The following is a 26,923-nucleotide window of genomic DNA, read 5'->3' on the forward strand; positions in this document are numbered from 1 at the left end:
TTTGTATTCTTTTTCCTTTGTTCTTCATTGTTTGCCTCAAAACAATACATCTATTTTTTAAAGCCGTTAGGCATAGGAAGTTTGTCTAACCATGTCCATTAGCTTGATATGCTATTCAACTGAGAAATGTAGGAACTGCTACAATAAATAATTTAGTTCTGCTCTTGATACGTATGTACCTATTAGCTCTGACCTGGTCTATAAATATAAATTCTTCAGGGATATGGCAGCCTTTATATTCTCTTTATATGTTACTTTCACAGTAAGGGACTGAAATTCCCATATATCAGCATAATAAAAACAAGAAAAAAATTGCGACTTTTATCTTATCTTGCGTACAAGCTCATAATTGGTTTGTTATTGTTGCTTATTTTCCAAGAAAAAAAGTCTCAGAACTATTTATTTCATGAAGGATACAGCAAAAGGTAAATACAACCCTTCCTGGATTATTCTGGAATATGAAGCTTTACAGTGCTGTGCACTACAACAGGTGACAGAATCCCAAAAACCAGGAACAATATTGTAAGTGAGGACTGTCAAGCTCCAAATATAGTAGTTGCTGTACTGTTCATATAGCCATAGAACACATAAACAACAAACCCCTTAATACTGCAGCTAACGCAGCTACCACAGGGAGAAAAGAGAGCCAAAATAGGATGCATCACTCTGGAAGATTTACACAGTATCCCTTCTCTATTTCAATGAAAGTTTATCTGATCTGTACCCGAACAGCAGAGAACTGTAGACAGGTAGACAGCAGCTACCACTCCAGTACTCTCTGGCAACACCAACAGCAATTATGGCTTTTGTCTACCTGATGCACAGCCAAACTGAGTTTGGAACAGATAATTTGTATAACTTGAAATTCATCTTAAAAACTTATCTCATCTTATTAACTCATCTTATTAAAACATTAGGACAAAAGATGATATCAGAACTAATTTAATAAAATACTGAAAGCTGTGATGAAGTAGATAAATACCATTTTTCAGATTCCATTGGCTGCTTTGGCCTGTTCCTTGCGCTTACTGAAGCTGAATGATTAAGAAGCCTATAAAGAAAAAAATATTTATTCAACAGCTCTGTAGTTAAATCTTTTTCTTTGAATATATATTACTTTCACAGTATAACTTCTCCTGTAGAAAAAAGTTTGAAGATTAAGGTGGCATTTTCTATAAAGATGGAATACATACGCATGTATATACATATGTGAAATCCAAGCCCAATCCTGCTTCCATTCAAATCAGCAACATAGCTTTCAGCTCTTGTATTATTTCAAGTTCTGATTTTTAAGTAAAACTTGATCACATAATCCAAACCAAAATGAAGTCTCCTCTTCTCTCATTATGTGTTTTTAATTTTTAATATTTTCTTATTAAATATATACCAACAGGCCTCACTGTTCACTAAAATTAGAAGAGACAAGATGGTCAAACTAAAGCAGACAGGAAACAATAGATTCAGCACAAGAAATCAGTCTTACGAAAAGGTAAGAGGGTAGCTGAGTAAGAAAGACCGGCAGTGCAAAGGAAAGTCAGGGGAAAAAAGGAGAGTTGGAAAATGGAGAAAAAGAGTAGGAAAATGCAAGCTAAGAACTAAGTGAAGTCTAATGAACCAGTGTAAATTCCATTCTCCTTAACTCCAAATAAGATGAAAAAAAGCCTAAACTTAAATATAGATTCAAATTTGTATTTTTTTTTAATCTGTAAAAAACACCATGTACGTGCACACACAGGAAGGTGATATGAGGTGTTTATTATGAATGGTTAAAATGTTGAAAATACCACACCAATCATGAACACATTTTCAATTAAGAATCATGTTAAACAGCAACTGGAATGATTAATGGTGAATTATTGGGAGTATCAACATTACATTTCAACACTGAATTCACAGTGTGCAGGACTGAGATCAAAGTATGTTTACACTGAATTATATAGAGAAATTATTAGGAATCAGGAAGAACAAGAAGCAAACCAGCAATTCAATGGAAGACAGTAAAATACAGTAGGCACCTTTTAATATTTCATTATCATAAGATATGACAGTAAAACAATGAACTTTAGATGACGTATTAATTTTCAGACTTCTGAATATTGTCATAACTTTGAGCTCTGTTATCTCACTTGCAGTTTAAATCTGATCGTGTGAACCTCAATAGCATTAAGACAAGTTAAGCTTGTAAAACAACTACATAATTTGGACAGCAGCATATGCTCCCTATATTGTCTTCATAAACAAATTTAAAATGTACTTTCCAGAATTACACTATTGCCAGAAATAAGTCTCACAAAAAATTAATATTCAGAGCATATGATGTATCAAACATCATAAAACAGCCAGTTTAGAGTCATTTTTACAGTGAATTTCAACCTATCCTTACCTCCTTAGCTGAAGACAATGAGAAATTCAGACAAACTGTAGTAATATATGGCCATTAAGACAAAATGTGCTTAAAAGAACTAGAAATTTGAGTCACCCAAGCACTTTAATACAACGCTTTCACCAAAATGATGTTAATGTAAATTCACTTATTCTATGCAACAAAGGCTATTTGACTTTCATGATCATTAAACGAAGTGTTATTAAAACCTATCCAAAGTAATGCCAAACATATATGTTCTTCAGCCAAACTTCTTCTATTAAATATTTATATAATTTATGTTTGAGATCATAATAAACTAAGTTTTCTTATGATTTTAAATACATTTTAATACTTTGTAAAACAAGGAAACAAATACAAAATCATTTTTGACTCTTCCCATTTCAAAACTGAAGTATAATGATGGGAAAGTCAGTACCTGTCAGATTAGCAGTTATTAGTCCAATCAGAAAATCTGAGTTTCCTATGGAACAAGGAACTTAAGGTTTTTAGTTGAAGAAAAAGTAAATCAAATTAATCTGAATTTAGAAAGTTAGAGACTATGGAATTTCTGGCAAAATAATTTGTTTAGCTGAGAAAAAATAAGCACAGTTGTGAAGCTCTCTCTCTCTTCCAGGAAATACAGTACAAAATTGAGTAGGCAGGATGAAAGTTCAAGTAGCTTAAATTATGAAATTATGCTCCCTTCAATGTGGTGCTAATGGTGCAAAGAGGCCAGACATTGTGTTCATTCACACACTATCAAATCCAATTAAAAAAACATTTGGACAGATTATCAGTCAAATGACATACTGATGGACGTACTAAGTCCCCTGAATAAGAACTTGCATGACTTTAAAACCCAGAAGTTTTAAAAGAAAAAAGTTTATCTGTATTTGAGCTATTACACATTTAAAAACAAAACAAAAAGAATGAAGATAAAGCATGCCAAAGGGACAGGAAAATAATCTTCTAGTTTGGAGTCATTTAAATGTGCTTTGAACAGCTGTCTAATTAAGAATTTTCCTGTAACAGTATTTAATTTCAAATAAAAGTAGAGTGCATTGCAATTATTTTTTGTACCTAAATCTTAGGCTGAGACAATCCCTTTTTTCTGCTTTCGTTCAAAAAAAAAAAAAAAATGGCCTAAACTGTTTCTTTTGTCCACATTTTATCTTAGGAAATCTGAAGCTCTACAAACACTTTATACCTTGATGCACGTCCTGCTGCCCTTGTCCTCTGGAAGAGTTTTTCACTGAATGAAGTTCTATAGCTTAATGGCCTTCGTCTGCATTCATATTTCATGTACATCAAAGCCACAGACGGAAGAAGGAAGCAGGACAGGTTGATGGGAAAGGACAGGGAAGTCATTAGCATAGCAAGCAAAAAGAAAAGAAACACTGCATAATATTAAAAGAAAACACACTGAATGAACAGAAATATGATTAGTAAGAGATTATTTAATGATGCTCACTTTGAGAATTCTGTGTACTCAGGCTGTACATATTTTGCACAAATTCAGAAATGGCACAATTGGTACAATTCAGAATTACTCCTGGCAAGGAATTATAAACCCACACGCTATGGATTCAAAATCAGGATTAAATTATATTTTACTAATTGAAAATAACTACAGTTTTATCTCAGAGGTGATTTTGTCCCCATATATTTAAAGATACGTAAGAAAGCTTTAAACTAAGAAGTAAAATTTGACTAACAAGATTGCTCTTTATATACATAAAGTAAAACCTTTAAGAAGATTACTGTGTTGAGATAGAACAAAGTATAACAAAAATAAAATTTAAGTTGCAGTACTTCAGAAGAGGAGTGGCTTGGTATTTCAAATGATTAGATACCCAAGAAATATTAAAACTAACCAGACAAAACCCACACACAATATAAATAGCTATCACAATTAAGAAAAATATTTTTATCTTTTAATAAGAATTCAGAAGTCTTCCTCATTTTTTAATAGCTTTGTTAATAAAAAAACATGTTAGCATTATGATTTCATTCTTATTTTTTTCCTTCCCGCCAAATTCTTAAGTACACTATACGGAGTTACAGGGAAGACATCCATCTTTCCCCCTAAGACATTTCTACTGTTCTATTGAAGTATTATACAACACTGTTGAATTTGTAAAGCTCTGCATTTCACAGTATCAATTTCTTTAAAGGCTTTGTGCGTATTGCAGTTATCTTAAAAACAGCAGCATAGAATCTCAATCTCTGCATAGAAATTCAAGAGTACAAAAAGAGTACTTATGCTAGTATGAAGCTGAAGCCATGACTGTGGGAGAATGAACCACTGTAATGATCTATTATAGTTAATGGGCTATTTACTACCACTTTCATCTTTCAGCAGAGAGCTTACTGTCTCTGATGTACCTCACTGGTATTGCGCCTGCTTGGTAAAGGAACCAGAGACAACAGAGTTCCTACCCTTTCCTTCTCGCTTCCTGTGTAACTCCAGGTTACATACTCCTCCTTCTCTTCCTAAGACAGTTGCTAGCTTTTTCTGTTGCATTACTTTAGTAGTCTTCTTTTTTTACTTATTTTCAAGAATTGTTCTGTTGAAATGCCAACATGAAGTTATGAAAGTCAGGCAGCTCATAAGGATGCATTTGCACTATTCAAATTATATATTTATTTATTTATACACACACACACACTGTCATTTGACAGAATTACATTTGAACAAGTTTCCCCTTCGGTTAACAGGAAACATATCTCATATGTGGCTGAACAGAGGAAGCATCACCTAAATTACCTTGTGTTTAAGACAAATAAACAGTAGCACAAACTGTTTGAAGGTTCTCTAAAACCACACAAACTAAGACAAAGTCATTTTAATATCAACGATAGTCTACTTATATAAGCACTGACCACGCTTAAGGTACTTAATTAAAAAAATAATAATAATAGAATTTCACATTCATCTCTTCCTCTCTATAAAAGGCGCATCATAGCTTCTCTACATAGCAATTTTATTAAAAGAAACACAGAATAGGTCTATTGCTTCATCTCATCAACCGGACAAAAATGTTCTTCAAATGAGGAGCTTTTGGGTATAAGACAGGCTAAAGAACACATTAATTATGGCACAAGTTAACTATTATTTTTAATACCTGTGTTTTTGTTCTTGCTGCAGTAACTGAGCTGCTATTTTTCTCAAGTCAGTCACTTCCTTGATTTCATCATCTTCTTCAGCCAGCGGCTGTTCCTTCTGAAGTCTGAAAAATTAACCATTAGTGACTTGCCTGACTTCAGCAAAGCAAGACACAGAAACTTGCTTGGACAAGAAGTAAGAAGCTCTTCCAATATGCTGATTTTTTCATCCAAGAAGGAGAAATCTGCTCAACAAGAGACTTCTTTCCTTGATGGTGTTTAAAAGCAAAACCACCCTTCCCAAAAAAGACTGAAAAGATTTACCGTTTTTCATCTCCCCAGTCCTCATTCTGTTCTATCTTTTGGGATTTCTCAGGATGTTTTCCCCGTTCCTTACACAGGATGAAAAATAAAATTAGACTTGAGATGAGGAAAAAAAAGCCTGCTGAATTAGTATGTGTTTTTTGTTTGTTCGTTTTTTAATCAATCTATGCTACCTTGATATAGGACAGCAATGGTCCGATCTGCACATCTCCTTGCTCAGGAACAGCTCCCTCTTCTGCATTTGGATCAATGTAATCATACACCTCCTGGTCTAGTGAGGATTGATAAGGAAGAGAAAAGATAATATTAACAGCTCTATCAACCAAACATTACTCATCAGAGTCAGAAGTACGTATGAAAAATGACAGATAAAGACAATACAATTAAATCATGCCTCCTTTCTTCATCTAGAGAAATGTTTTTCTTCCTTTCTCTATTTATTATTTTATTACATTGCTTTCTGAAATGATAAAAACAAAATTCCAGTATGCCACGATATAGTTTTGTGCAGTTTTCTTAAATTAGATTACCTTTGAAAAAGCAATTCTGTTACCTAAAAGGACAGATGCACAACAGATATTACCTTTCTGAGGATCAAGTTTACTTCCCATTACATGATTGTCATTCCTCAACGTCTGTTCTCTTGTTGATTCTGATACCTGGGAGTGAAGGCTGATTGTATCATCATCAGATGGCTGCAAAGACAGTCATATTTAATACAGAACTTGCATATATATCACATTATTATAAGATTTGCTAATGAATCACAAATACAACAGACCCTATCATGAGGAATGGCTCCCAAGGCAGAAAAAAATCATCTGTTTTTGTTTTTTAAAGTAATTGTTTCAGTTTCCTTTGAAACACGGTATTTTGTTCAAAGAGCTCCAGTCCAATTCTGATCAGTGGGCTAATAAATCTGTACTTAAGTGCTTCCCTATCTAAAGCTTCCAAGCAGTAAGACTACTGAAAAAGAATCACAGCTTCACTTCCCATCATTTAGAATTCACTTAAACACTTGTAATATTCCTTGTTGTACAGTTCTCAGTTCAATCATTCTGCATTTACTTTTAAAAAGAATCATTGCAAAGTATATATATATATGCTGCACTCACTATTCAGTATTGACACCATTTATTTACAGCTGCTTAATCTACATTTCTACAAATAGATAATTTGTGAGAATTTTTATGACTTTAGACCTAGCAGATCATCCAGAAGTTCTTATTAAAATTTAAACAAGAAAACAGATTATTAACATATACAAAACTCAGGTTTAATTAACATACATCACAGTTTCCTTAATTACTAAGTTTAGATAAAATATATTTTAATTTTCCTAACTATATTCTTTTTACTAATAACAAAAGCAAACATTAAGTAAGTTTTGTCAAGTGGACAACACAATTACACACATTATACACACATTACACAATTACACACATTATACATGAAAAGATTCAAACAATTATTTAGATAAGAATTCAGTTTTGGAAATGTGTAAGATTTGGACAGGAATGAAATTTAACCAGAAAAGTCAAAACAATACATAATTTATATGTCTGATATTGTCAGCCTTTTTTTGGAGAATTTAGCTATTGCTGTTAAAAGCAATTCTTTTAATTCTAATGGCAGGCATGGATTATATTAGTAGCAATGGTTTAAACTCATCTGTACGGATTTCAAAGGATGTTAACTGCAACTTAGTTAAACATTTCTTAAATTAGATGAAATAGAAAAGGAAAAAAAAAATCTGTAAAACAAGCTAGACAAAATCAGCAGTAAAAAAATACTTACTTCTGTTGTGGACAATCTTTTGTCCCCATTATCACTTCCAATGCCAGAGTCTGGTCCGTGATTTTTATTGGGATAAAAGTCCTCTATGCTGCTTAATAAAATAAAAATTAAAAAATAATAATAAAAAAAAAAGGAATGAAAGAAACCAGCTTAACTTTGCTATAGGAAAATAAACATCCATTAAAATATACAGATTCTATATATCCATCTACAGTTGCCAATACAGAATTTTTGCACAACACCAAATGTGTAAAGAACAAATTTTTAACCTACAAGAGTTTAAGAAAGAAAAAGAGTCTCAAAAAAAGTTAAAGGAGGAAAGAACAAATATCATACTTTCCACATCTACGCAATTTTAGAATTGTTTTATTTCATTCAGAAGTATTTTTTGGAGAATTTAACTATTGCCATTAAAAGCAATTCTTTTAATCCTAATGGCAGGCATGGATTATAATAGTAGCAAATATATTCCCTATTAGACAGTCATACAGGTTTTAACCTGCACTAACAGCTATGTAATATTCTGTCCAAATGTATGCCCTCTAAAGACAGAAAGCCATCAGCACGAGCAGGGTGTGTTTTTCTAACTGCACACTGAAGCCTGGCTTTTAATCAAGATCATCTGTAAAGTTTAATTAAACAATTCTCACTGCTACAAAGGTGATGAACAGTGATAATACTCTTGATCTTTTTCATTTTGCAATACATTTTAGTAGTAGGTCTTAAACAGCACAGGCTTTCAGGTAGCAGTTGCGGACCATGGTTTCTACAGGCATTTAGAAGCATTCCATGGACACTGTGGACTGATTCCGTAGTGGCATGGTTGCCTGAGACCATGGACTGAATCTGATAGTTCAACATGTTCTGTGTAAGCTTTACTAATAATTTTAATCTCTCCTTTGGCCTTGAGCCCAATGAGTGCCACAAGTAGCACACAACATTTTAGGCAAATAGACAAAAAGAATATTGTTTCATACGGTCATTAATGGCAAGTCAACCGAACACAGAAAATACAAGAGCTCTCCCATTTATAAATTACTCAAGAGGTATACAGTACATATGTCCAAACAAGTATACTGTACTTTTTGACCTCAAGAGCAATCCGATCAAAAAATCCTCAGGATTTCACTGATATTTAAGTTACAGCTTCCCTAAATACATATTCAGGAGGCAGACTTTCCATCCAACAGACTATATTCAGAATATTTATGAGAACATAAGTTAATTGTTTTGACATATCTGTTTGGGAAATAAAAATAAATAAATAAATAAAAAGTATTCCAATAAATAAATTTAAAACATACCCTTGCCCTGATTTCCAAATCTTAACTGAGTAAAATCAAAATTTTTCACAGCTACTTGGATGAGCCAATTTAGACTCCAGTAAAATGACCTTAAAAAGTAAATACTGTAACTTCTAAAGAATAAGCAAACCGTTGAAGTTACATCTATTAAACTGTAATAAAGACATTCTTTCTTACATCCCAAGGATCGCTTCATAATAAATGGTAAGAAAAATAATTTTAAAATACCATTGAACAACAACAACAAAAATCCATTACTCACCTGTCTGTGAGTGGCTGGGAAGGGATTCGTTTACCCAGCGACGGAAGATCCAAGGAATCTGGTTTTTTATCTATTCTGAGGCATGCCTGAATGCTGAGGAATTTAAATATATGTACTTTACCCTTTAAGCATATCTGGAAACAAAAAATATTTAATTACATAGCATGTCTCTTGAAAATGCACCCCAAAAAATACTTCATACACTGATTAGCTTGTGCCTACAATTTCCCACTAGCAGAAATACAGCTAGAAAATGAAAACCTGGTTGGTATTAACTTAGAACAGCTTCCTCTTTCTTAAGATCCTAATGCAAATTACTGAAGCAGAATGTTTTCATACTAACCTGTGCTGGTGGTATCTGCATTGGATTGTTATCCAAAACTATTACTTGTAAGTGACGTAACTTTCTGTAACAAATTGGAATTTCTGTGATTTTATTACAAGAAAAATCCAGCTTTACCAAGGGAAGGTCTCCTAACTCTGTATTGGGAAAAAAAAAAAATAAGGTATCTAATTAGCACTTTACCTAATTTATCTACATCAAAAAAAATTATGATGAACAGCTTACCATCTGGCAACATATGGAGATTATTTCTTCTTATGTTTAATTCTCTGAGTGACTGCAGTTTTCCTATTTGCTGAGGAAGAACCTGAAGTTCATTACAGCTGACATCCTAGGTAAAATATAATGAAAAAATTAACTGAACATTTTAAATGAAGTTAAACCAAGGAAAACTGCTATCAGAGCTGCTATAAAACAAACTATTTTTAAAAAATAAAAAATCCTTTGCTTTCTCCACAAAGGGAAATACCACCACAGCAGATCTCACTGTTTCTTCATTAGCGATTCACGTTTCAGGAACTCTTTTCAAAAGGTTAAAGCAACAAATAACAGAAGACTGGTTTTGAGATTTAAACTGTACCCCAAGAAAAAGAAGATCTGGGTGTATTTCCCATGTCAGCTACAAACTTCTTGTGTTACTGCAGGTAAATGATTTACATTTTGCTTCTTTCATAAAAATTCTCCTTCCTTAAAACCCTTGAACCAATGCAACTAAAAATTTGCTAAGTGTAATAGCAAGCTCACCAACTTTTTTGGACTCAAGCACTAGAGGGTGACAATGCTACATTAAATGAGCACAGACTACAGCTACTTCTGCCAGTAGTTGAGTTTTGGTCCATACGGAATCAACAATCACATTGATATAAATAAAAACCAGTATCTAACATTTTCTATTTCTGACTCAATAAAGAGGTGGAATGCCTTTCTTAAAACCATCTTTCTAGCATGTGGCTTGGTTGTCAATTTTTTAAAAATTTATATAAACCTCTTGTTCTGTGTTCTAAAGAGGTATGATACAGGTAATAGAATGAAATTCTCTGGCATGTCCAGAATCTGTCAACAAGCATGCTATTCTTGGTGTGACAATTATGAAAAAACAAGCCAAAAACACCATAACCATAATTCTGAAAAATATTTGCTTTCTGTAAACAACAGCAGTGCATCCCACCTTGAAGTCCCATAACACTGAAGCAAGCATACAGAATTTCTCAAAGAGAAGAGTATAAGACACTAGAAGTACAGAACAGGACAACAATGATGGAATGGTGTAACTTTTACTAAGAGTATGGAGTAAATAGAGTTGAACTCTCCAGCTAAAATATTCCAAAAGATACAAGAAAAATAAATAAAACCATGATTACTGTAAAGAAAAAAAAATTATCAGGGATTAAAATGAAGTAATCTGAAAAGCAATTTTATTTATGAACTTAAGATTAAAGTTAACCTAACATGCTGATTTGTGTTTATTCCCATATATTTTGTCTGTAATTGCATATCACTGAATGAAAGACTGAATTAATTTTGAATTCCTGTATTTAAAAATTAGTTATTAGTATATTTCTCACACTGTAAATAAACTCCTTATAGTTCAAGTTTACTTAATGTAATAGTTCATAGTTACACTTACCAGCTCCATTAGATCTCTCAACTTCCCTATTTCTTCTGGAATGGAGACCAGCTTATTATTACTGACAACCAGAACTTTAAGTGGAAGATCAAACAGGTATTTTGGCAACGTTGATAAAAGATTTCGACTTGAAAAAAAGAAAAATGAACAAGCAAGGCTAAATTATAATACTCTCTTTAAGCCTGATGGTAAGTCTCAGATGCACATCGTACAACTTTTGTCCTATTCCAGGAGATATTCTCTATCTTTTTCCCACAATTTCACCTAAATTTAAGCTATAAACTCCATCATAAATTTCTTACCAGACACAGCCTCCGTCACACATGTAGAGTTTAGGTCCTCATTTCATTTGAATAAACGAGAATGTACTATAACTGAACTTTCTAATGCTAAAATGTACAGAGAAATATGTTAAAAGAAATAATAACTACCACTGGCAAATGCAACCATAAACAAAAACAAGTATTACAGGAAGTTCTAACTCACAATCTCAAAGCTCTGTGCACTGACACCCCTATTTTGATGGAGAGGTACCGCTCATCTTGCACCTTGTCACAACTACTGTGGCTCAAGTTACTAATGTCAGACCTGTGTCTGTCTAACTGTTAAAAACAGTACGATGTTATGCTGACAGACTGACTTTACTAACATTTACTGTTAAAAACAGTAAAAAAGTCTGTCAGCATAACATTAAAAACAAAGAAAACTTCCTAAACTCTCCTTAATGTCAGCTACTGAAGTATATTGACTGAAATTTTGTAATGTAGTAGGTTCCTTTCCATAAAGGAAGCAACAAGAACTGCTGGCTCTAAAATACCAAGCATATGGCAAACAGAACAATTTGTAACTACCAGAGCACAAATTTGGACAAAAGGGCACTTTATATCATAAAGAAGGAGGATGCCACCTTTCCAATGAGGCGAATTATATAAAGATGAAAAATGAAAAGCATTACTCACCTAATGTTAAGGTAGGTAAGCATTTGTAGATTTTTTATAGATTCCGGAATGGATTTGATGCAGTTATGATACAAATTTAAAGTTTCCAGTGGTGCAAACAGCCAGACATCAGGAGGAATTTCAGTAAATCTATTCTTCGAAAGATCTAGAATCAAAAGGAAAAAAAAATCCTTTAAGTCAAAAATTTCGTGCAATAAGATTAAAATACCCACTGTTATTCTTGTCATGGTCCTAAAAATTAAGGTGTAAAGTAAGCGTAAAGTAATTCAGTTTTACCAGATGCTACAGTATATAATTAATTTACCAAAAAGACTTAAAATACTAAAATAGTGTTATTTGATATGCACTTAAACAGAAAACAGAAAAATTACAGGAAATTAAAGATGTATTACCAATAATTAAGAACACCTAAAAGGAAACAAAATACTGTTTGTCCCTCTTCTGTTAGCCTAAAAAATTTCAAGTGGAATATGACCTTGAATCCTGGAAATTATCAATTAACCATCAAACCTGTGTCATTAAAGTTCATGTAACTATCTTCTTGAAAGCAAGAGATTTACTTTAGAAAGAACATCTACTTTTTCTGAATGTAACTCTAGTTCCCAAGTTAGGATAGTTCCAAAGGATGTGGTTTCTCAAAAATGCTGAACAGAGTCTTTTAACAAAGCAGCAATGCAGATCTCTTGCTATTTCAGGCTTTAGTTCTTAGTTTTTAAGAACTTGCAAAAAGTAACTGTTTTTGCTTAGCTCCCATCATATCATCAGCAGAACAGTTTCTTTTGTTCTACTAAACCAAAGAAGTGGATTTGAAAGTGCCTGGAAGAGTGGCTAAAAGTCACTGTCACGTTCAGAGAAGAGAGCTTAACAGCTTGAACCAGCAAACCAACTAACTACCAGTGGCACTTCTCAGGGGTCAACATTCAATTTGGTACTGTTTAGATTGTTTGGAAAGCAAGATGGAATCTGCTCTAAGCACATGAACACCCCCAAGACAGAGGGATAGAAGGGGCAACTCACATACTGGATGGTTGGGAGGCCAACCAGAGTGACCTCAGCTGGCACACACCTCATCTGGTTTAGTAAAGGCAAATGCAAAGATGTGCACCTGTGGCAGAGCAACTCCACACACTAGCGCAAGCTAGTGGATGAAAGGGTAGATTGCCTAAATTAAAACTAAAGCAGCTTGCTGGCACTTTAAACAAGAATGGTTTTACATGGGTTAATAGACTGAAGAAGCAAGGAAAGCTGCTAAGTATAGAATTGCACACAATTTAAGGTGACAACCCCTCTAGAAGTGAGAAAAAGGAATTCTTTGCTTAACCGATTTAGTTGGGAAAACATTCAATTGAGGGGTGTTATGTGAAAACCAAAATAAAGACGCTATCAATGATCACTTATGAATCACAGGGTATTTTGATTCGCTATCTCTACAGAAACAGAAGTGAGAAGTACAACATTACAAAGGTTACATTTGAAAGGGGAACTACAAAAACATGAAGAAGTTAACTCTGTTTAAAAAGAAACAAAGCAGCAGCTAAGTCTTTACTGACTGTACAAAGACCATTTAAAATCAGTATATTAGAAGTTCAGAACAGAAGAGTTTGAGAAAAAAGCTAGTTTGGAGAGGAAGCCATTAGATGTAAGAATGTATCTCACAAGTTTAAATCATTCTCAGAAGGAAAAAAAAATGCTACTTTTAGATTACATTTAAACTGCAGTAGGGCCACCAAACAGAATTTACATCACGTTTGCCTTGTTCTTGCACTTCTCTCTAAGCATTCAATATCAGTTACCACCAGAGGCATGCTGCTAGAACAGATGGGACTTTTATTTGATCCAGTGCAATCATATTTATGTTCAAACTTTGTATTTCAAATTCAGCATGCATCTTGTGCAAAGATTAGCTGAGAAATTTACACTTGAACTACTTCACCTCAGTATTTTCATTTAAAATGATGATTCATGTTGTTTTGTTTGCTGTGTCTTTTTCCCCTTCTCAGAGATCCAAAATTGTATTTAGAAGTGAAATCACAAAGGTAAACACAAAGGTAAAAGAAAAAAATGTGACAAGAGATCTGTTCTACTAACTAGCAATATGTAAAAAATTTCCTATTTTTTTTGGTAATGCTTTAGTATGGTCTAAGAAAAAAAAAAAAAACATACCACACCCACAAACTACAAAGCACAACACACAACATAAACTTTAAGTAATTAGTCAATGTAAAAGTCAGAAGTCAACGTATAAAATTAAAATCATACATGCAAGACCTGATTCTAGAGATATACTTTTAGTTGATCTAAACATGGCTTGGAGATCAACAACACATGGAACATGGGTACAATTTATTATTGATCTGTCAGATGCAATATGATTCTGGAAGGGAAAAAAAACACTGCAGAAACACCTGCATATGGTGATTCCCAGAGATCAAAATTTTTTCCACAAAACTGTCATCTTCCAATCTAAATACTGTCATGCTAGCATTTACATCAATAACAATGCATGTTACATGATTTCACTACCACGTCAGAAAAAAAGTTAGAAAAAACATGCTGATAGAAAACAAATTTTAAATGAGTGTTTGTAATGAAATAATAGCATGCAAATCAAGACTAGTAGATATTTAAGGCTTTTAAACCAACTCAAAATAGGCGTACCCTAGTCCACTGGCTAGGGAGAAATCTCCCCGTACTCAATAGTTCTGTTTGTGCTACTGAAACTCTAGTTCCTGAATCCTCAATACCACCACTCAGCTTCTAACCTATGACAGAATTACAATTTGTGTAATTGTTTCAAAACATGTAGAGCTCCCCCTCCCCCCCAATTCCAAGTTCAAGACCTCTTATTATATACACTACTCCGATGCTGTAAATTAGCTTATCACCATGAGATTTGGTTGAGTTTAAATCACCAATAATCTGTCATCCTGTCATTCCCATCACAACTGTGTATTTGTGCTGAATAGGACTTATGACACAGTTTATTCAATAACCTTAGTCCATATCCCTGTTTTCACATGTCTCTTTTGAGATATCAGAGATGTGAAAACATTCCAAGTCTGTGCCTCTCCTGTTCAGGTACGTTTGTAATACCACAAAAGCCATATTTCCACATTATCTTTAGTCTTGCCATCTTCTTTGCTGGGAATAATTAAATGCAGATGCTCAGAAATGTTATTAAAAAGAACCACTGATGAGCTAACATTAAACTCAAATTATCTGCATCTGAAAATATCATCCTTCATTTTAATACTCTGCCAGCACCAAGCTGACAAGACTTCAAAGCCCTAAGAGCTTACAAGCATTAGAAGAAAACAGTCTAGAACACCAACACACTAGTAATACGTTTTTTTACTTGCTCATTTTAGTGATCCTGTTTTGAGAAGTGAAAAGATAACAAAACTCATGGAAATAGTACATATACTGGTTGTTTACTAGCAAACCAGAGCTGTCAGTTTTTGTTGTGACATTCCAGTACTAAATAACTACATCTAAGAATACATGTATATCATTTGTCTTCAACGTTATCACTAAGAATACTCATTTTCTATCTTGCTTTAATCCTCCAGGATTAGGGAAAAATGGATTAATGAGTCAGCAGATATTCAAAGGTAAAATTTGAATTTACTGACCTTAAACCAAAGTCTTTTTAGGCCATTAGTGAAGTCACAAATAAAAAAAGTCACATACACACACAAAAAAAAAAAAGGAAGAAAAATATATGTTTCACTCTCTAGTAGAACCTCAAGACTCCTTGTCAAGTTTGGTGAGAAACTAAGAAAATAAAAGATCTGATTTTCACTACTAACCAAAGAAATGGCACTTAGCAGGAACAAACCAATTTAATCAAGTAAGAATGTTTTCTTCAGCTGGACTGAAATAAACATAGGCTTCCAGGATAATCCAGAAAACACATTTCACAAAGACAGAAATATCACCAGAGATGCTCAAAACTCAACTGGACAAGACCCTGAGCAACCTGACCTAACTAGACTTGTTCTAAGCATGTGACTCTTCTTGATGACCATGAAAAGCTCTTTAAAGATATTTAAATATCGGATTTAAAATTGTTGATTGTTTGTATTATACAACTGTAACAATCAGCACCGTTTGGGTATTTAAAATGTCAGTTTTCCTCTTTACTATCATAACGAAACAAAGATGCATCTAAAAAAACACGCCTAAATACAGATCTGCCTCCTATAGAGGAACCTAATAATTGTACCAATCAAGAATTTTGATGGCAGCATTAATTTAAAAACAGTCTTTACTTGGAGCTTTCAAAAACGGCGCTAAATGGTGGGGGCGGGTGTTAAGTCTGCCTTAAAAAATTAGTATCATGTGTCCTGTTTGACAAAGTTAAAGTGAACACTCCTCTAACTGTGTTTTAAGCACTGTGCTCCTATGCCATTAGCTAGTACAGGCATGATGGAAAACAAAAGAAAAAATAGTCAGAAACTGAAAGCTAGATCTGGTGGGAGAAAGAGAAGAGAGACTACTAAAGAGTATTTTTCTCAAGGATTCTGATGAGAAGTCCTTTGCATAAGCTACCTAGCACTTTCCAATTAAATGTAAACAATGTACAAAACAAGGTTTTGGAAAGTACTGATTCCTCCTTATTTTCAGGAACCTTAAAAGAAATGAGCTCTAAATCTTGCCAAACTTAGACCAAAAGGCAGGCTCTCTAGCATTCTCCTCAAACACTATACAGCACACTCGCAAGTTGAGAGTTCTTAACACCAAGGCACAACTACAGTTGTTACACATAGAAACGTTTTATAATTTCCATTTGAAAAGTCAAAAAAACAGAACCCTGGATATTTACATAACTTAGATCAGAACTCTCAATTTAGGTTGGAAAATTAATCGCAGAACAATTAAATATGCCAGAATTTAGAATGACTGCATATAAACAACTACTTCAGCTGCAAAACAATTTTATTTTTTTTAAATAATTTACTGGCAAAAAATGCTCAAGAATTACAGGAAAATCATTTTTGCACATAACTTTATGCATTTCATATCCAAATGAAACATTTGCTCTCCTAAATTAAGAGCTATTGTAAAGGACTATACTTAAACTGATCATCTATCAACTCTTATGCACAATAAAGAAACTCTGACATACCTGCTAGATACTTTATCTCCCGGGAAATTAAACTTATCAGCATACTTTCCCTGCCACAAGCAAATTTAAATACATTTAGAATCTACTATTAAAAGTGTATGTAATATCATTTAAATTGATTTTTTCCAGGTGTATATACTCTGAAGTCAAATAGAAGCATAGCCTGTCTTCATCTAATCTTTGTAGTTGCTACATATTTTAACTGACATACTAAAATGATAAAGATTAGACAAAAAAATCAGAAGTGGCTCAATCCCAGCGAGCATTTTGTATGAAGTCACAAACACCAGGAGTCCCACTCTGCAGCACGATCTTCCCACAAATGGGAAGCAGTGGCACAATTGTTGTGTTTTTTTTTAAAGCAGCCGACACACGGGTACCAGTCATTATGAAGTCAAGCCTGAGTATTTAACTTTGAGGTTGACTTTATTTTCAAAAAAAATAGGCTCTTGAAGATTATTTTATATATATGTATATATTTAATGTCATCTAAACGATCTGCCAAATGATTTTTAATATGACATCACCATAATTGAAGTTTAATTCCAAAACACCTGCAATATTAACTTTAAAACCTGTATCTAGAAAAGCTCCCTCATAACCAATTAAACTTTAAAGGCCTTTCTAGCTTTCCAATGCAAGCCTTTCTAATCTCAGCATGGAATGAATGTGCAGGAATAGCAAATCACTTTGTTTCTATAGGAGCAGAAGATCATTTAAAGAAATAAAGTCTTTTAAGTACCTGCTCAGAAGGATCTACTTTACAAATCATACATTTAGAAATTTCATACTTAAATAAACTTACGTTACTTGCCACTTCATCTTCACTTCATGATTAATATTGCAGTAGCTTCACACACACTACATTTTCAGCTGAATTACTTATACAGCTAGTTCTGCTTCTCTGTGTCCAGTCTTGTTTCTATTTGTCTTAGGCATGATTTTGTGATGATTTCACTTTCATGTCCTTCTCTAGCTTCAATATGTTGAATTACATCTAGTCAATCAAGGGAAACCAGCTGATGTGATCTTTTTGGATTTCAGTAAAGCTTTCGACACAGTTTCCCATAGGATCCTACTGGACAAAACATCCAGCACACAGCTAGACAAAAATATCATACAATGGGTGAGCAATGGGCTGACGGGCAGGGCTTAAAGGGTTGTGGTAAATGGGGCCACATCAGGCTGGTAGCCAGTCACCAGTGCGGTGCCCCAGTGCTCCACTTTAGGGCCAGTCCTCTTCAATGTTTTTTATAAATGATTTGGATGTAGGACTAGAAGATGTTCTCAGCAAATTTGCTGACGATACTAAACTTAGAGGAGTTGTTGACTCTGTTGAGGGTGGAAAGGCCTTGCAGAGAGATGTGGACAGATTGGAGAGCTGGGCAATCACCAACTCCATGAAGTTTAACAAGAGCAACTGCCAGGTCCTGCATCTGGGATGAGGTAACCCTGGCTATACATACAGACTAGGCAACAACACGCTGGACAGCAGCCCTGCAGAGAGGGATCTTGGGGTTGTGGTTGATAGAAAGCTGAACACGAGCCAGCAGTGTGCCCTGGCAGCCAGGAGGGCCAACTGTATCCTGGGGTGCATCAAGCACAGCATTGGTAGTTGATCAAGGAAAGTGATTGTCCCGCCCTGTGCTGGTGTGGCCTCACCTTGAATACTGTGTGCAGTTCTGGACACCACAGTACAAAGAGGATGTGAAACTGTTGGAAAGTGTCCAGAGGAGGGCTACTAAGATGGTGAAGGGCCTAGAGGGGAAGACGTACGAGGAACAACTGAGGTCACTTGGCCTGTTCAGTCTGGAAAAGAGGAGGCTAAGAGGAAACCTCACCAGGGTCTACAGCTTCCTCACGAGGGGGAGTGGAGGGGTAGGTGCTGATCTATTCTCTTTAGTGACAAGCAATAGGACCCAATGGAATGGTGTCAAACTGCAGTAGGGGAGGTTCAGGCTAGTTATCAGGAAGAGGTTCTCCACTGAGAGGGTTGTTGTGCACTGGAACAGGCTTCCCAGGGACACAGTCACAGCACCAAGCCTGTTGGAGTTTAATAAAGATTTGGACTGTGCTCTTAGTCATACGGTCTGAATTTCTGGGTAGACCTGTGTGGTGCCAGCAGCTGGACTCGATGATCCTTGTGGGTCCCTTCAAACTCAAGATATTCTATGATTCTAACTTATAAGTGAATATGCTGAAGTTGTAAAGCTGACAATTTTTTAAATGATAACTCAAGCCGAAGGCACAAAACAATGCTAAGAGCAGAGAATGGAGTTTTCCTTCCAAACACTTATCTTGACTGCATGCAGTTCCTGGCTTATCTCAAAAAATATAGGGTACAACAAAGGATGTAGGTACACGTGTGAGAATTTTTCAGTATAAAAGGAGATTATACAGAGTAGATTTCATCAGCCTGGAATAGAAAACGGAGGGCACAAAATCCATTTGCATCATTTTCAAGAGAAACATTGGGCTGCAAATAAAGTTACCAATTAAAAGGTTAAAAAATATTATTTCAATAAAGAATACTGGAGTAGATAGACCTTTGGTATACATACAGTTCAATTTTTATAGTAGAAAAATGTTTTTCCTATATAGAACAGTTAAGAATCACAGACTGCACATAAATTGAGATCAGTACCTATTTTCAAGTACCTACTAGGTCAAAGATTAGAAAAGAGAAAGAGAACCCTTCACAATTCAAACGACAGTAGTTTGACAGTAAGGAGAATAATAGGCAGAAGATTTTGAAACTGAAAGGAGAAAGAGTACGTTTTAGCCTTTACACAGTCACAAAATTGCAACATGCATGGGTGAGAGACTTAGGACTTCTGAGCACATTCAGAGAAGTACAAGAGGAAGCCACCAATATGTCCACTATTAGCAGCTAGACACAAATGAAAAAAGTAATTACCATGGCCAGTTTAACAGCTCTGGTACACATTCAATCATTTAATCCTTTTTCTAACACATGCACCGTCTCTTGATATACTATTAAGCGAAGCACAAGGTACTGGACTGTGGTAACGTGACCATGTTTCTCCTGACAAAACACTACCAAAAATTTTAGCTCAGGGCTGCTCCGTGTTAGGTAGGAGCTAGCAACCTTGTCACGTTGCTTCTCTATTTTACATTCCTCCGCTTCTGCTTCTTCTTTGAGCTGTTTAAAAGAAAGAAAAACACTCCCAAAACGATGGGTTGCTATAAGCAGCTTTTTTTTTTTTTTTTTGAATTGGATGTTTGGCAGTGTGCAGAATAGCTTTTAATTTTGTGAAAAAGACAGTAAAAAGAAATAGGAAGTAATGTTTGGGTTCTACATCCAACAATTCAAGAGCTAGAAAATATCTGCTCTATGGTTATCCACATCACTAATTTTAGTTACACAGCCTGTGCAGTGAAAGCGACACAGGAAGAAACCGCACATGACCGCATAATTAAAGATACTCAAAAAGCACAGAGGAAAGGCTGTTCAGGCAACGAGAAACCGTACTTTACAGATTCATCATTCCTGGCTTGTCAAACAGCACTACTAAAGAATATCCTAATATCCTTTCTAAAATATATATATTCTTATTACATTAGAGCCTTAACCAAAAGGGCATCCCCTCAGATTGAACCACAGCTCTTCCATGTGAAATACATTTTTCTGTATCCGAAACAGATCAATGGTTTTCTATCACAGGTGACTTCTGCTGGGGAGGAGGAATTGAGATCCAGTACATTGGCTTTGAAATCAAAGTAGCCTTCCAGCCTTTAATATAAGTTCTTGTCCACTACATATTGGCAACACCTGCTGAAACAAAATGATAAAGTGACAAACTTAAGTAGATGCTTGTTTTAACAAACAGATGGACAGGGATTTGCTCATTGTGTAAGTTACATCTGCTGGCTAGCAAGCTATGAACAGGCCTGTGATGCAGAGTTCCTTTAAGCCATGTACTACTCATCTTTGTTGAGAAGTTATACATTGGCCCACCAGTCAAACAGAACCCTTCAAGCACTTAGGAACATATCAGAAATAATCATGTCTGCCCAAGCAATAAAGGCCTTAGTTCTGTAATAAAAAAAATCCCAGGTCCATTCGAAGAATGGCAAAAGCCGTTGGACAAGACCATGGACAGCCACAGAAAACCAGGAATTTGGAAGCCTCTCCACATTGTCAAGGAGAACCTTTACAACAAATAAAAAATACTGACTAACTCTGTATTTTCTGTGAAATTTTAGCCTTCAGACAGTCCTTGTTTTTGTTTTTTGCCTTTTTTTTTTTTTTTTTTTTTTTTGCTAAAGACATATTCTAGCATTAAGTGTCAGCCTTGCCAGGAGAATTAGTATACACTTTTGAGTCAGCTCCAAGAAATCTTCACAAGTCAGATGAGAAGACACTTTTCACAAACAACAAAAAAAAAAATCTAAGAAAATCTAAGAAAAATCTAAGAAATCTAAGAAAAAGCGACTGCTGTGTCACTTTTAGCTTTTGCATCTTCTGAGCATGAACACCACTCCAGAAAGTCTCCTATAACCTGTTTGTTTCCATTCAAACATGAAAAAGTCATTACTGAAGAACTACATGTCTCAAGATGTTTGAGTTCTACAATGTAATCTAGACTTACGATATACATCATATGTGTTTCTTCAATTGAAAATTGAATTTGCTGTTCCTATTCAATCACTTGCTGTCTCCTGAGTCAAGGTTGGTACCACCAACAAAAATAACTTTATTCTTTCAGGCAGCAGCAGAGTAGTACAAATAACATTTTCATGTAATTCACATTGAACGTTAAGCTATAAATGTTATTGCTTTTAAACTTGTAATTGCACAATTCACTGCATACATCATATTTTTGGCCCTTGTAAGGTAAAAAAAACAGTCATGCCCTTAGTATACGCAATGGCATCATAAAGAAGCATGATTCCCCTTACACCATACCCCCAGCACACCCATGGAGGAATCACAATGTGGGAACTTGGTCCATGGTAGTGAAATTGTTATTAACCATGACAGGAGGGCTCATTCTCAAGTCAGACTTGGAATATACTGGTGTTACTCCTCAGCTACGTGAAAAGGCAGCAGGTAGTAACAAAGAAGAAATTTCAGGTTAATGTAACAGGCAATCACTCAACTACTCATAATTGCTTGGAGGTTCCCTTAAAATTAAAAACAGGGACTCAAGTTTCTTGTGACAAAGCCACGAGTAAGCCTGATGGCACCAGTATATTCACACAGAGCAATTTTTTTTTTTTTTTCTGTCAGTCCAATACCTTGTACTGTTAACTGCTCACAAAAAAAAAGTAAGGAAATTTCCGAAGGCATTGGTTGACTTGAGTTAGGATGGCCATATAGCACAGGAACCTAACTACAAGAAGAAACAGAACAGAAAACACATCTCTTCAGCTAAGCAGACAGTGATTACATTGATGTGATTACTCAATTACTTAACTGCCAGGGGCTTAATGTTGTTCACACAGCAAGAAGCAAAATTACACACGTTAATAAAGTGATTGGAATATTCATACACCTCTTGATATCTTGCAACTGATTTTTTTCTCCCCCAAGAAGTTCATTTAACAGCTGCACAAGACTTGTTTGAACAGCCAGATGAAAAATTCTAGCAAACCAGAAAATAAAAGTATTTTTGCCAAAGAGTTGCAATGCAAATTCACAGTTAACAAAAGATATGACAAACATAAGGCCAGAGCTAACCCGACAGATACTGTTTATATGCTTTTAGTTCAGCAGTAAGCTTTGTCACATAAATTACGATGCCAAAAATGTATTATATTATTTGCCAATTATGTACTGGTAAACCATTACATAAGTTAGATATAAAATATGGCCAAGCCTAAAAAAAAAGAAAAAAACCACCTCCAATCCAAGGGTATTTTTGATGATAACAGCAGTTGTGCTTTAAGAAGCATGCGTGTGTGTATACATATAAAACTGTAGTGTTTTTACTTCAGCAACAGGAAGTTATTTCTAGGGTTGATTTTACTGATGCTAAAGCAGAATATTCTGGATTTACAGTGACACTGCAGAACCTGCTGCATTCAGGCTTGTAATATTGAAAAGAAACTGTATCTAGGTTTGTATGTGAGAGATATTATATACTTTTTTTTTTTTTTTTTTTTAGTGTTTGCTTCAAGTATCTCAGAACTGAATTTCAGAGAGTCACCAATTTAGAACTGAAAGTGAAACACGGCAAATCTTTTTGACCCAAGGTCCCTATCCCCCCTTGTTTCAGCATATATCCATAACCTTATTCATGGGTATATTGTGGCACGAAACAGCAATAACTGTGAAAAATGCCAGTAAACAAATGCCTACAAGATAGTAGTTGATCCTACATCAAAAGCTCTATGCCATACTGACACTGTAAAGGATGCCATAGATTCACCAGCAGAATACCATTTACTCACTCACCAAAAAAAAAAAAAAAAAAAAAAAAAAACTCCACAGATAAGGTCAAAATAAGGACTACAAATCTTTTGTTTAAAAGCAAGTTTTTGCAAGGCCTCTAAAATTCATATTCCATTTAATTAATTCATAAGTACTGTAATAAATCATCATTATGAGAAGGTTTTTGCATAGACACACATCAAGTATTTAAATAAGTGCCTAAAGAACAACATGCACTATGGCTATTTTTGTCAGAGGCTGCCTTTAAACATTTTCACACAACATCTTTCATGATGAAGGTCGAATCCTGATGGTGGTGACTACTACATTCGAAAAGATAAAGATAATAGCACTGCAGACAGCTTTTACTCAAATGTGATGGAATTCAAAACAAAGCTAAAAATTAAACACAGTTACAATTTGAATTAATAAGAAGCAAACAAAATATGGATCCTCGATGCACCTGCTTCAGGTTACATAAAAATTCCTTTTAATAATATTCCCTATATGCAACATCTGATTTTAAAGCTTTAACTATTGAATATTTATACAGTGAATCGGTCTACTATGGTGCTGCATAATTTTTTATGCTATTACATGGAAACAGGTTCCATGAAATAACGATTGTTTTTAATTTAATGTGGTGCTTCCATTATGACATAACACACTTTTACCTATCCCTATTCTGCACTGCACGTAGGGATGCATCACACGTGCCAGAGGGGGGGAAAAAAAAAGAATAAAACACTAATATCCTACAAGCCATTAGCAGGCTTGGTACAGGATACAGGAATTGGATTTTATAAATCAGTCCTTCACAAATTCTACACCCTACACAACCAAATATATCGCAGGAGAGCAAGTACATCGCTATTTAACTCTGCACAAACTGCAGCCCACAACAAAGACCAACAGAACGAGTATCTGGTAGAGCAGGAGCGCAGCACTGTCAGAGATGGATAAGGTGCCACAATAGGCAGTCTCGTATCCAAAACAATAACCCGGCTATTCGTTACCTACGGGGAAAGAAAACCCACAAACCAAACAAAATCACGCAAGGCATTGATTCGCCTCGACAACGCTCGGGAAAGCCACCGCTCCTCCTGAACAAAAGATGCCAGACCTCTCATTAACATTTTGCTCTAGCACCTTAACTCAGAACGCTGCCTTTCCAGCAGCGCATAAACCCAGCCAAAACCTGACAACAAAACCTCTGCGAAAAAAAAAAATAAAAATAAAAATAATAAAAAAAAAGCAAGATCTGCTTCTCCAGCGGCTCGCAGGGAAACCTCTCCGAGCTCACCTCCCCTCAGAGCCCTTCCTGCAGGCCGGGCACTGGGCTCCCAGCACGGATCGCAGCAACCCCCCCCCCCCCCCCCCCCCCCCACCGCCGCCCCCACCCCTCGCAGGCCGCTCCCCGCCGCCGCCACCACGGGGCCGCCCCGCGGCAGGAGCCGGCCCCGCCGCCCCCCCCCACCCAGCCCCACACCTGCTTGCGTGGTGTCGCTGAGGTCGTAGCCGCTGCCGGGGAAGTCGCGGAGCTTCCTCCCGCTGAGGCAGAGGATGCCCGAGCTGCCCGCCTCCTCCAGGGCCCGGTCCAGGCTGCGCACCGTGTGCGGCTGCGGCAGGGTGGCCGCGCCCCAGTGCGGCCCGGCCGAGAAGGAGAGCGTGAGGTGAGCGGGGATCCCCAGCCCCCCCGGACCGTTCCCGTTGCCGTTCCCGTTGCCGTTGCCGCCGCCGCCGCCCCCCTGCCCGGCCGCCATCTTCGCGCGGCGCAGCCCAGCCCCACAATAACAACAGCGGGGCCGCCCGCCGCCGCCACGCCACTGCGCAGGCGCCAACGGGCCCGCAGGGGGTAGAAGGAAAGGAGCGGAGGGGGGGGGGGGGCCGCGGGAGAGGGAGATGGGGGGGGGCGGCTGGAGAGGGGGGCGTGGCCTCGCCGCGCTTCTCCTCCGTCCTCGCCAATCCGCGGCGGCGAGGAGGGGAGGGGCGTGGCTCCCCGAGGCGGTGCTCGCCAATGAGGGGCCGAGGGGGCGGGGCGAGTGGCGGCGGCGGCGGCGGCAGCACGCGGGGTGTGGGGGGGGGCTCCGGAGGCCGCCGCCCGCGGGGCTGCGGCGGGGCCGGGATGGGGGGGGCCCCGGGTCTCCGGATGGGCCACGGGGTGGGGGGGCTGCACCGTGTCCTGGGTCAGGCCGGCTGCTTTCGGTACCGGGAGCCCTTTTGGGGAAGCTTTTCGGTACCGGGAGCCGTTTGGCGCCGGTCGTGGCTGTGGCACCGGCGGTCACCGATGGCGCCCTCCGGTTAAAGGGGCGTCCCGGCCGGGCCGAGCATCTGCGGAGGAAGCCAGCAAGGAGGCGAGGCTGGCCGTGACCGCACGTCCGCCGGAGTGGCGTGGAAAAAAAATGCAGAAAAAAAAAATAATAAATAAAATAAAATAAAATAAAATAAAATAAAATAAAGCAAAAATGACTGAGGAATTGGCATGGCAGAACAAAGGGGAGCGGGTTGTGGCCCCCACAGGGGTTAGGGAGCGCTTCTGCGAGCCTCACGCGCCTGCCTCAAAATGGGGAAGCCGAGCAGAGAGCATTTAGGCTTCCCTAAATGAGCTGGCCGCCGTGTCCTGGGCCCTGCTACGTTAATGAGGGGCTGCCTGACTGCTGGAACACTCTGGGAGATTAATTAGCTGTGTTACCATGTGATCTGTGCTCGTTACATGCTGCATATTTATCTGTCAGAAATTACTCTAGAGTCATCATTAAGAAACGGTAAAGAAAGGCTCAGAGAGCCGTATTTTAATGCATTTGCTATGGGTTTGATAAGCAGAATCAGCTTTTATGCTTTGATCCTCCTGCCGGTCCTTAAATGGATTTTTTTTCGTGCATGCATGCATCATGACTAATTTGGGGATCTAAGGGAAATTCCTCTTATAAGCAGGATGGAAGAGACTATAGCCTTCAGTCAGCAATATGTCAATGAGAGACAGCTGAGCCATTATTAGTCAAAGGAGGAACAGCCCTATAATATTCCGTGGGCGATATCTGGCCAAAATTCAAATGAACTGAATTAGCCAGGATCAGGAAGAAGGTACTGAAGAGTGAAGGATTTAATTCTTTGGTGCAGGATTGTACGGACTCTGGGATCCCTGTGTCACTGCAAATAGATTGGCTTTCCAGCAAAAGAGGCCACTGTGCAAAATTAATGTGTGGCGGGGGAAGGGTTCCCATTGTCACCTGTAAATATTGTGGCTGGCTGCTTCCTTCAGCTTTTGTGGAGCATGTGGATGCTTTTGTGGAGCGTGGGATTAAATCTTAC

The 26,923-nt window shown here is 36.9% G+C and overlaps 1 protein-coding gene across 1 annotated transcript in view; it reads right to left on the reverse strand.

Annotated features, from left to right (window-relative positions):
- Positions 1 to 25,374, reverse strand: part of LRCH2 (leucine rich repeats and calponin homology domain containing 2) — a 37,548-nt gene extending 12,174 nt beyond the window's left edge. Inside the window, exons 1-13 of the mRNA XM_032196035.1 lie at positions 25,101 to 25,374; positions 12,087 to 12,231; positions 11,128 to 11,254; positions 9,726 to 9,831; positions 9,501 to 9,637; positions 9,158 to 9,291; positions 7,592 to 7,682; positions 6,378 to 6,489; positions 5,968 to 6,065; positions 5,795 to 5,862; positions 5,491 to 5,595; positions 3,573 to 3,650; positions 983 to 1,051 (exon numbers count right to left, since the gene is read on the reverse strand). Of these exons, the coding sequence (XP_032051926.1) occupies positions 983 to 1,051; positions 3,573 to 3,650; positions 5,491 to 5,595; positions 5,795 to 5,862; positions 5,968 to 6,065; positions 6,378 to 6,489; positions 7,592 to 7,682; positions 9,158 to 9,291; positions 9,501 to 9,637; positions 9,726 to 9,831; positions 11,128 to 11,254; positions 12,087 to 12,231; positions 25,101 to 25,374 (1,544 nt within the window). The remainder of the gene's footprint in view (positions 1 to 982; positions 1,052 to 3,572; positions 3,651 to 5,490; positions 5,596 to 5,794; positions 5,863 to 5,967; positions 6,066 to 6,377; positions 6,490 to 7,591; positions 7,683 to 9,157; positions 9,292 to 9,500; positions 9,638 to 9,725; positions 9,832 to 11,127; positions 11,255 to 12,086; positions 12,232 to 25,100) is intronic.
- Positions 25,375 to 26,923: the final 1,549 nt, after the last annotated feature.

Source organism: Aythya fuligula, chromosome 13 (assembly GCF_009819795.1).
Source record: "Aythya fuligula isolate bAytFul2 chromosome 13, bAytFul2.pri, whole genome shotgun sequence".
Classification (NCBI taxonomy): domain Eukaryota; kingdom Metazoa; phylum Chordata; class Aves; order Anseriformes; family Anatidae; genus Aythya; species Aythya fuligula.